This window comes from Apodemus sylvaticus, chromosome 5 (assembly GCF_947179515.1).
Source record: "Apodemus sylvaticus chromosome 5, mApoSyl1.1, whole genome shotgun sequence".
NCBI lineage: Eukaryota > Metazoa > Chordata > Mammalia > Rodentia > Muridae > Apodemus > Apodemus sylvaticus.
The window spans coordinates 69,655,624-69,667,838 of NC_067476.1; the positions used below are offsets into that span (position 1 = coordinate 69,655,624).

At 36.6% G+C, this 12,215-nt stretch overlaps 1 protein-coding gene across 1 annotated transcript; it reads left to right on the forward strand.

Moving 5' to 3' along the window:
- The first annotated feature begins 7,086 nt into the window (after positions 1–7,086).
- LOC127684353 (olfactory receptor 4C6-like) lies at positions 7,087–8,007 on the forward strand. The gene has a single exon (XM_052181297.1). The coding sequence runs from the start codon at positions 7,087–7,089 to the stop codon at positions 8,005–8,007; it is 921 nt and encodes a 306-aa protein (XP_052037257.1).
- Positions 8,008–12,215: the final 4,208 nt, after the last annotated feature.

Genomic DNA, 12,215 nt, shown 5'->3' on the forward strand with positions numbered 1-12,215 from the left:
TTTGTTTGGTTGGGTTTGGTTTTATTGTCTGTTTGCTTGTTTGTCTTAGGAATTGAAACTATTGATGTTGAGAGCTATCAATAGGTCATGGTTGTGGTAGTTGTTTGCTGTTATTTTGTTTTGTTTTATTTCCCTTTCAATTTGCTGTTATGATGAATGGTTTTCAAACACCTTCTTTTGTTTTTGAGGTCATGCATTATGTATTCCTTGTGTTTCATTGTCTGTGATTAACCATTCAGGGTAATTTTTTTCTAATGTATTATGTGGTATGTAAAGCTCAATGTACATATATATGCTGTTTAAATTTGGTTTTATTATGCAATAATTATTAAGCTATGTACTATGTTGTAAAGTCCTTCTTTGTAGAGTTGACCTGGCATCTGTGGCCCTTTGACAAAGGTTCTACGATCATCTAGTCGGAAGAAAAACATTTTCAACAAATGGTGCTGGTTCAATTGGCAGTCAACATGTAGAGAGGGCAAATTCATCCATACTTATCTTGCTGTGCAAAGTTCAACTCCAAGTGGATTGAGGATCTCCACATAAAACCAGATACACTGAAACTAATAGAAGAAAAATTGGGGAAAATCCTGGAATGCATGGGCACAGGGAAAATTTTCCTGAACAGAACAGGCTTATGCTCTAATATCAAGAATCAACAAAGGGAACCTCATAAAACTGCAAAGCGTCTGTAAGGCAAAGAACACTGTCAATAGGGCAAAATGGCAATTAAGAGACTAGAAAAAAATCTTTACCAATCCTACATCTGATAGAAGGCAAATATCCAATATACACAAAGAACAGGAGGAGTTAGACTCCAGAGAACCAAATAACCCTATTAAAAATGTCAAACAGAGGTAAACAGAGAATACTCAATTGAGGAAACCCAAATGGGCAAGAAGCACCTTAAGAAATGTTTAGCATCCTTAGTCATCAGGGAAATGCAAACCACAACATCACTAAGGTTCCTCTTCACACTAGACAGAATGGCTAAGATCAAAATCTCAGGTGACAGCAGATGCTTACAAGAATGTGGAGAAAGAGGAACACTCTTCCATTGTTGGGATTGCAAACTGGTACAACAACTCTGGAAATCAGTCTGGCAGTTCCTCAGAAAACTGGACATTACTACCTGTTGTTCCAGCTATACCACTCCTGAGCATATCCCAGAAGATGCTTCACCATGTAATAAGGACACATTTACTGCTATGTTTATTGCAGGCTTATTTACAACAACCAGAAACTGGAAATAACTCAGATGTCCTTCAACAGCGGAATGGATACAGAATATTTGGTACATTTACACAATGGAATTCTACTCTTCTATGAAAAACAGTGACTTTATGAAATTCTTAGACAAATGGAAGTACTTGAAAATGTCATCCTGAGTGAGGTAACTCAGTCATAAAAGAACATGCATGGAATGCACTCACTGATAGGCCAAAATTTTGGAATACCCAAGATTCAATTCACAGACCATATGAAGCCTGAAAAGAAAGAATATCAAAGCATGGATGCTTCAGTGATTCTTAGAAGTAGGAACAAAATACTCACCGGAGGAAATATGGAGACAAAGTGAGGAATAGAGACTGAAGGAAAGGCCATCCAGAGACTGTCTTACCTGGAGATCCATTTCACGTACAGTCACCATCTGGAAGCTGTTGAGCATGCCAGGAAGTGTTTCCTGAATGGAACCAGATATGGCTGTCTCCTGAGAAGCTTTGCCAGAGCCTGAAAAATACTGAGGCAGAAGCTAGCAGTCAACCTTTGGACTGAGTGCAGGAACCCTGAGAGAAGAGTTGGAGAAGAGACTGAAGGAGCTGAGGGGATTTACAGCCCAATGGTTGTAGCAACAGTGTCAACTGGACAGACACCCTGGAGCTCCCAGGGACTGGACCACCAACCAAAGAGTACACATGTAGGGACAATTTGCTCAGGCAATATATGTGGCAGAGGATGGCCTTGTTATACATCAGTGGGAGGAGTGGCCCTTGGGCCTGAGACTGTTTGATACACTAGTGTACAGGAATGCCAGTGCAGAAAGACAGGAGTTGGTGGATAGGTAGGGGAACAGCCTCATAGACGCGGGGGAAGGAGGATGAGACAGGGGTTTCTGAAGGGGAGACCTGGAAAGAGGATAGCATTTGAAATGTAAATAAAATATCCAATTAAAAAATAAAACAAAAAGAAAGAAAAAGAAAATGCTCATACAGGGACCTGGGCATGTTGCCAAAAAATAATCAGGGTTTTGTTTCTCTTGTTTATTTTCAAACAGGTATAACACTGTATGGCAGTTTTTACAACTTAATGTTACAGCTAGTAATTGCATGGGGCATACTAAGGTATTTACTATTTCTTTGTTTAATTCACTTTCAAGGTATGAGATGGCCCAATTTCTACTGCATCTCTGAAACTGGGAAAATCTTAATTATTGCAGGGGTAGAGGAGATATTACTGGAAAAGTGATTACATCCTCAGTCAACATAGATGGGGCCACTAAGGGATGCCACTGAACTGAAATAAAAGCCCATATGTCTTTGAAATTCATACTATTTTCAATAGTCACTGAGCTCCCTTTGTGCCCATGAACATTACTCAAGAGACAATATGTTAATGGTGTTTACAATTAGGTAGATTTTTAAATAATAACCTTAAAATACATATGAATGATGGGCATAATTTGATGAATGATATTATAAGGAGCTGCTAATTGTATTTTGACGAACTTTTTCTATGTAGAGAGAATTTAAGTCCCTCATTCTATCTCAGAGCTGTCTCCTCTTTGAGTCAGTGAACACTTGGGGTATCTGTCTATAATCTTTCTGTATGATTATTAGAAACTCTATTTCTATCAAGATAACTTACTTGTGGACAGAATTAATCTGCTCCTCTTTGGATTCCTAGTTCTTCTGTAAAGAAGTCCGTATGAGAACATCTGTGCTCAAGCTGTGCCTTTGATCATCTTGACTAGACTTAAAAGAGTCACCTGTCCAACCTTTTCAATTGCTTACTAGGCTCCCCAAGATACCTGGCATTTGTGGATCACAGGGATGACAATAAAATGAAATTGAAGGCAGTTTTTAAAATTACTTGAATATTAATCATGTTCTTGTTAATCTAACAAACATTTGAAGTTTGCTGAGTGAAAATCACAACTATACTTTTCGGTATGACAGTAATTATTTTCAGGGTTTTATGATGGGCACAGTTGTATTCTGATGAAGAAAAGCCATGAGTTTTCAGAAATTTATAGTTTGAATTTTTACTACTTTTTGAGAGTCATCAAAATTTCATATAGAGGAAAGAATATGAAGGCTGAAATGAGAGAACAAGTTATGCTTCAGTTCAATTCTTGGTGATCATATGTGTAAGATTTGGAATAATAATGATGAAATATAGTGAATGTCCTGTTTGAAGCAAGTTTCCATGGGAGTGACAACCAAGTGTTGAAGGTAACACTTTGATTTCTGGAGGAAGGAATAGCATCTGACTTGCTGGGGAGCTATGGATAACTTTAGTACTATCAAATTAATTAAATTATATTTGTTTATATATCAAACATTTTAATTGTGATAAAATAATTAATTATTCATGTTTAAAGATAACCTTAAAAGAAAAAAACATACATTTAAAAAAGTTAAATTATTGTTAATATGGAATCTGTGCAGGTGAATTTAAGAAGTGCACAGGATTATGGTAATGAATATAGTGGTGGTGAAGAAATAAGGTATGAAGAAGGGAGGATGAGGTATTCATTGACAAAGAATATAAGCAGAAGTACTGGAAGGGTGAGAAGCTTACAATACCTTTTATTTCCTATATAAATATTGCCATGGTTACAGGTAGGGCATAGAATTATCTGACTGCATTAATATACACGCAATCCTGTAGAAACACATTATGTTCAGCTACAATTATGCTTCAATTAAAAATAAACTAAAATAGATCTAGTATCTATTGTGAGTATTTGAATTTGGTTAACTTACTGTGTTTTATATATAGCAAGATTTAAGACAATGTTAAATCTTCTATAGTTTTCTTTTTTATTATCCAGAATACTGTGTTTTATAAACTTGGTTTAATACAAGATATAACACACATTGACCATATTCTATCCCTATACTTATTATTCTCCCTTTTTCGCCACTGTTGCTTGTTCTATTTCTCCAGTTAGGTTAACTTGTATATTTATCTCATTTCCTCATACACAGTTTTATGACTCTTCATAAAATCTACATTCCACATGGGCTTTTTGCACAATTAAATGTTCAATAGTCAGAAATTAGCCTCCTTAAAGATCTAACAGTGTTCACTCTGCTTCAGGGCTTTGCTCATTGCAAAATATGTACAGTGGTGTGTGTTTCTGCAGTTAGGGGACTCCATGGCCTCGAAACAATGACAAAAGAAATGAAGAGAAGAGAGATTAGTTCGACTAGTATTGAGGACAGTTTGACTGCCAGGCTACATTGATTGAGATGTATGTAAGAAATAGATAATTCTGACTGATTTCCAGATCTGAAAAAAGAAGGGATTATTATATATTGCTTCATAGACATATTTCTTATTGTTTTAAACTATTTAAGCTTTTGTGATTTCTTATAGCAATTTTTACTTGGAATCTTTAGGATTAGATGCAGTTAAAATCTGAAATGTCTTATGTATTTATGGAGAAGTCCTATATGTGTCTTCTTTGAGACCCCCAGCCTTCCACTAGTTTATTACAATTACTTTGACATGCATAAATTCACAGTATACATATATTTGTATATGTATATACGATATACAGGGTGAAGTGGCAAATTTGATTTATTCTGGTTCCCAGAGATGTATTCACTCTACTGTATTAGTATTCATGAATTTTGAAGACCTCAGTTTAGTGATAGAAGTTGGTGTTAGTATGTTTTACATTTAAAAAGATCTCTGAACCAGCACTGTATTTTAAGTATTAATATGGAAATTTAAAAGAATATATTTGAATCAAGTAATGCATGCCCTATCAAAGAAAATTCTAGTACTTAGTAAGATTTTTTTTAATTATATATTTGGCTGTTGTAGAAAGTTTTATAGCTATTGTGGTCACTATATTATTTTAAAGTATTAGTGTAATTCATAACTTGTAGTTTAAAATGAGAGTTTAAATACAGAATTCCCATTCATCTTATAAGAGATTCTCTCTCCCCTCTCTCTATCTCTTCCTCCCTTCTCTCTCCTCTCCCTTCTTCTCTGTCCCCTCCCTTCTCTCTCTCTCTCTTTCTCTCTCTCTTTTTTCTCTCTCACTCTCTCTTTCTCTCTCTCTCTCTCTCATGTGTGTGTGTGTGTGTGTGTGTGTGTGTGTAAATCGCAAAAGTCAACCTACAGTATCTTTCCTTACATATCAGCCATCTTTCATTTTGAAATGTGGTGTTTAATTGTCCTTAAACTCATAAAATATGTTTGGTGGGTAGTTTCCATACCCTAAGATTTCATTTGTCTCTGCCTTCCAAGCACTACTATTAAATGATCACTAGCATTCACTTTTTAATGAATTTTAGTGAGTCAAACTCATATTCTTATATAACTTAATGACTCTAAGCCTAAACTTTCATATTCTTAAAAGAAACTTTACTCATTTCATGTGACATAATTAATAAGGCATTAACAGACAATTTACTTGGGGAAAAAGTAATAATCACAATGCAAAATAAGCTTTAAAATTTGCCATTTCCATTCTCACTTAGAATCCTTTTTCATCTGGTGATTTCACAAGGAAAACATGAAGAAAAGTAGGTTCTGATGATGTACTGATAATGACCTTACATTATCCTTTTATACTACAATTTTATACTGTTCGAGGAGCATATGAAGTAATGATATCTCACACATTATAGATATGGGCTTTTTGAAGTGAAGCATATTCTTATGTTTTATTTATTTTAAAAGGGGTGTTTAGATTCATATATTAAATTTAGGTTTAGAATGCAAATTCATAAATGTGTGGTATATAAAACATAAGATTAGAATATGGACTTTTTATAGAAGCGTTACTGAATTTTAATATTGAATTATTGCATGAAAGAAGCAAAGGAAGCATGGTTATATTTTAGAGGATATTTACCATAATAAATTTAATAATAAATGTCATTCATATTTAGCACTACATATTGAACTTGGAGAAATAGTATAGATTGTAACTGCTTTAGTTTTAAAAGAAGAACAACTAAATTAATATTTGACTTCAATATTCACTTTGTATAAATATTTCGTATCATGTCCTACCATCCTTTAAGCCTAATTTTCTAACCTCTAAAATGCAAAATGCACTGTAAGACATCCAATTTCATGAAGCATAGTAGAGACTCACTGATTAATAGAAATAGGTAATGATCTTATTAATATTCAAGTTTTATAAGGTAAATGTTCAGATGAAAATAATTTTCTTTAATGTGAGGAAAGTCCATGGTATTTGATTTTTCTCTAGGACCTTCAACAAAAATATTGTAAGTGTTCATTAAAATCATGGCATGAGTATATGCAAACTTAGACTTGTTTCCAAGTTTACATAGAATGCTGAGACAAGCCAAATAGTCTACATTCATGTGTGTAAAAGGAAGAGTATTAGACATGTTCATGAGGTCTTACATATATAATATTACTATTATTATGTGTAAAAAGGATGATCCAGACATCAAGTGTGAGATACAGGATAACAAAAGTTCAAATTAAGAATGTGTTAAACCAGTTATTAAATACCTGTTAGCTGATATATTCCAGTGCTAAATATATTCACAATATTTGATTGTATAACATTTCTAGGAATATGTAACACTTACTTATGAATTACCACTGTATCCAAGCAGAAAATACAGCAATATAAAACAAGAGTTGTACTAATAATAAACAAAGTTTTGGTAGTACCATAGTCCTGAAACTACTGTCAAACTCTTACTTTTATCTATTAGTTTCTGCATAAATTGATGGAGAAATTGTGTGTCAGGAAGATACAGACTAAGAAGAAAAAATAACCACAGCACTGTGAAATGACTCTTTCAGCATAATACTATACTCCTTTTGTGGATTCTCTAGTTTTATGTTTTCCCACTCACAAAAATGATGAATCAAAACAATGTGACAGAGTTTATTCTGTTGGGAATTACAAAGGACCCAGAGTTGAGAAAAATATTTTCTGTCTTGTTTCTAATTATGTACATGGCCACAGTTTTTGGAAATCTACTCATTGTGGTTACCATAACCAGAAGCCCAAGTCTGAGATCACCCATGTACTTCTTCCTTTTAACTTTGTCACTCATGGATGTCACTTACTCTTCTGTCATTGCTCCAAAGTTGATTATGGACTCCCTTTCAGAGAGAACTATTGTCTCATTTAAAAGTTGCATGACCCAGCTATTTGCAGAACACTTCTTTGGTGGCGTGGGCATCATTATTCTCATTGTGATGGCCTATGATCGCTATGTTGCTATCTGTAAGCCTCTGCACTACATGAAAATCATGACTCCTAGGGTGTGCTGCTTGATGGTAGGAGGGGCTTGGGTAGGAGGATCGATGCATGCAGCCATTCAGCTGCTCTTTATGTATCAAATACCATTCTGTAACCCAAATGTCATTGACCACTTTATGTGTGATTTGTTTCCATTGCTGAAACTGGCTTGCATGGATACACCTATCTTGGGTCTCTTAGGAATTCTGAACAATGGGGTGATGTGTGTTGTCATTTTTCTTATTCTCATTGCTTCCTACATGGTCATTCTCTGCTCCCTTAAGTCTTACAGTTCTGAAGGGAGACGCAAAGCCCTCTCTACATGTAGCTCACATTTCACAGTGGTTGTATTGTTTTTTGTGCCATGTATTTTCTTATATATGAGGCCTGTGGTGACATTTCCAATAGACAAAGCAATGTCTGTGTCCTTTACTATTGTTGAACCAATGTTAAATCCTTTGATCTATACCTTGAGAAACACAGAGGTAAAATGTGCTATTAAAAACATGTGCAGAAAACAGGAGTGTCACTAACTGTTAAGACAAGAATAAATATTTTGTACAGTGACAGAAATATCCATTCTCTCCATTTATTTCAGTCCTCTATGAAAAAGTGATCCAAGAAATGAAATTATTAAAAAAAAAAAGACAGATTAAGCTATCTTAAACTATCTCTCAGCTACTCTTTAGTTTCCAGAAAAATATTTGCTGCTATATATATTTCTCACATGTAAGTATACTCACACACACACACACACACACACAGAGAGAGAGAGAGAGAGAGAGAGAGAGAGAGAGAGAGAGAGAGAGACTAAGATAATACTGAATAATAACTATGCCATTATTTCAAATTGCATCAGAGAGATTTAATGATCAAAAAAATATTGGCATACAAACATACATGCTGATATTTAGAGCAGAATGAACTAGAATCAAAGATGCAAACATTATTCCATACACCAAGGGATACATAATATTTTTCATTAATACATCTACTTATTCACATTACATGCCAGGTGCAGCTTTCTTCTCTTCTCTTCTCTCAGCCACACACATAACAATCCCCTGATATATCCATCCTCTTTTCCTCAGAGAAAGGAAACCCCCTTAGGACATCAAGTCTCAAGAGGACTAAACACATTCTCTCCAACTGTGGCTCAACCAGGCATTTCAGCTAGGAGACAGATCCAATGGCAGGCAACAGAGTCAGAAACAACCTCTTATTCAATTGTTAGGGAACCTACATGAAGACCAAGATACACATCTGTTACAAGTGTGTAGGGTACCTGGTTCTAGCTTATATATGTTCTTTGCTTGATGGTACAGTTTCTTTCTGATTCTGTAGGTCAACTCTTGTGATGTTCTTGAATACTCCGCTCACTCAGTCTTATTCCACACTCTAATAGAAGACACCCAGTGCTCTGCCTGATCTTTGACAGTGGGTTTAGCTGCTCAATGTAGCCTCTCAGGAGAAAATTATACTGGGCTCCTATCTGCAAGTGTAGGAAAATATTATTAATAATGTCAGGGTATTTTTTCTTCCATCCAATGGATCTCATTTGAGTCTGTCATTGGTTACCCAGCCCCTCAATCTCTGCTCCATCTTTATCCCTGCATATTTTGTAGGCAGGTCTAAAATTTGGATCAAAAGGTTTATGGATGGATTAATGCCCCCTGTGGTGGTTTGAATATACTTGGCCTAGGGAATAGTAGGATTAGGTGTTACCCTCTTGGAATCAGTGTGGCCCTGTTAAAGGAGGTTTGTCACTGTGGGCTTGGGCTTTAAGAGACCTTCCTCCTAGTCACATGGGAGCCAGTATTATTTTGTTTGCCTTATGAACATGGTATAGAACACTTACACCATGTCTGCATGGATGCTGCCATGTTTCACACATTTTGGTAAAGAGTTACACCTCAGAACTATTAAGCCAACCCTTATAAACTATTGTAATTTATAAGCATTACCTTGGTCTTTGTGTCTGTTCACAGTAATAAAACCCTAAGACAGCCACCCCTTTCAGTAGAAGTCCCATCTGACTACAGGATGTAACTTCTGTTTTCATATCCATAGTTGCTAAAAGGTCTCAGCTAATGTCACCCCCAATAGAACCTTATGAGCCTCCATCATCCCAGGTCACTGGCTAGTCCAAAAGATGCTCTCCATGAATTTCCATTCTCACTCTTGTCCTATCCCCACTCTCCCTAAACCAAATCCTCATTCCATTTCGCACTTCAGTCTCACTCCCACCCATTTTCCTTTCTCCAGTCACCTCTGATATTTATTTTATTTTCCCTTCTGAGTGAGATTCACACATCCTCCCTTTGGCCCTCTTTACTTCTTTTCTTTGGGTCTGTAGATTGTAGCATGGTTCTGTGCTCTGTGGTCAATATCCACTTCTAATTGATTAAATATCATGTGTGCCTTCAAAGGTCTGGGTTTTCTCATTCAGGATGATATTAAACAGAAATTTTGATGTTTAAAACAACCTATGCAAAAAAAGAAACTGTAGAAACAAGCATGAAATAAAGAAGTACAAATATCAGTTGAATCTGGGGAATCATGGTGAAAGGGGACTTAACAAAGGGTGTAGGGCTCTCTGCAAAGAACACTGTTAGATTATATATATATATATATTCTTTATTTACATTTCAAGTGATTTTCCATTTCCTGGATCCCCCTCCCTGAAAGTCCAATAAGCCCTTTTCCCTCCCCCTGTTCACCAATCCACCCCCTCACACTTCTCTGTCCTGGTATTCCCTGACAATGCTGCACTGAGCTTTACCAGGACCAGGGGCCACTCCTCCCTTCTTCTTGGGCATCATTTGATACATGCATTGTGTCTTGGGTATTCCAAACTTCTAGGCTAATATACATTTATCAGTGAGTGCATACCATGAGTGTTCTTTTGAGACTGGGTTACCACACTTAGGATGATGTTCTCCAGTTCCATCCATTTGTCTAAGAATTTTATGAATTCATTGTTTCTAATGGCTGAATAGTACTCCATTGTATATGTATATACATGTATATATATATCACATTTTCTGTATCCCTTTCTCCATTGAGGGACATCTGGGTTCTTTCCAGCATCTGGCTATTATAAATATGGCTGCTATGAACAAAGTAGAGCATGTATCCTTATTATATGCTGGGGAATCCTCTGGGTATGTACCCAGGAATGTTATAGCGGGGTCCTCTGGAAGTATCATTCCAGTTTTCTGAGGAACCACCAGACAGACTTGCAGAGTGGTAGTACCAGCTTGCAACCCCACCAGCACTTAAGGAGTGTTCCTCTTTCTCCACATTCTCGCCAGCACCTTTTTTCTCCTGACTTTTTGAACTTAGCCATTCTGACTGGTGTGAGGTGAAATCTCAGGGTTGTTTTGATTTGCATTTCTCTGATGACTAAGGATGTTGAACATACCTTTAGGTGCTTCTCAGCCATTAGATATTCCTCAGGTGAAAATTGTTTGTTTAGCGCTATACCCCATTTTTTAAGAGGGATATTTGGCTCTCCGGAGTCTACCTTCTTCAGTTCATTGTATATCTTGGATATAATCCCTCTGTCAGATGTAGTGTTGGTAAAGATTTTTTCCCAATTTGATGGTTGCCATTTTGTCCATATGACAATGTCCTTTGCCTTACAGAAACTTTATATTTTTATGAGGTCCCATTTGTCAACTCTTGATCTTAGAGCATACTCTATTGGTATTCTGTTGAGGAAATTTTCCCCTGTGCCCATGTCCTCAAGGGTCTTCCCCAGTTTCTTTTCTATTACTTTCAGAGTGTCTGTTTTTTTGCGGAGGTTCATGATCCATTTGGAGTTGAGCTTAGTACAAGGAGATAAGAACTGATCAATTTGCATTCTTTTGCATGCTGACCTCCAGTTGAACCAGCACCATTTGTTCAAAAGGCTATCTTTTTTCTTTTCTTTTTTTTTTCGATATAATTTATTTACATTTCAAATGATTTCCCCTTTTCTAGCCCCCCCCACTCCCCGAAAGTCCCGTAAGCCCCCTTCTCTTCCCCTGTCCTCCCTCCCACCCCTTCCCAGTTCCCCGTTCTGGTTTTGCCAAATACTGTTTCACTGAGTCTTTCCAGAACCAGGGACTACTCCTGCTTTCTTCTTGTATCTCATTTGATGTGTGGATTATGTTTTGGGTATTCCAGTTTTCTAGGTTAATAACCACTTATTAGTGAGTGCATACCATGATTCACCTTTTGAGTCTGGGTTACCTCACTTAGTATGATGTTCTCTAGCTCCATCCATTTGCCTAAGAATTTCATGAATTCATTGTTTCTAATGGCTGAATAGTACTCCATTGTGTAGATATACCACATTTTTTGCATCCACTCTTCTGTTGAGGGATACCTGGGTTCTTTCCAGCATCTGGCAATTATAAATAGGGCTGCTATGAACATAGTAGAGCATGTATCCTTATTACATGGTGGGGAATCCTCTGGGTATATGCCAGGGAGTGGTATAGCAGGATCTTCTGGAAGTGAGGTGCCCAGTTTTCGGAGGAACCGCCAGACTGCTTTCCAGAGTGGTTGTACCAATTTGCACCCCCACCAGCAGTGGAGGAGTGTTCCTCTTTCTCCGCACCCTCTCCAACACCTGCTGTCTCCTGAATTTTTAATCTTAGCCATTCTGACTGGTGTAAGATGAAATCTTAGGGTTGTTTTGATTTGCATTTCCCTAATGACTAATGAAGTTGAGCATTTTTTAAGATGCTTCTCC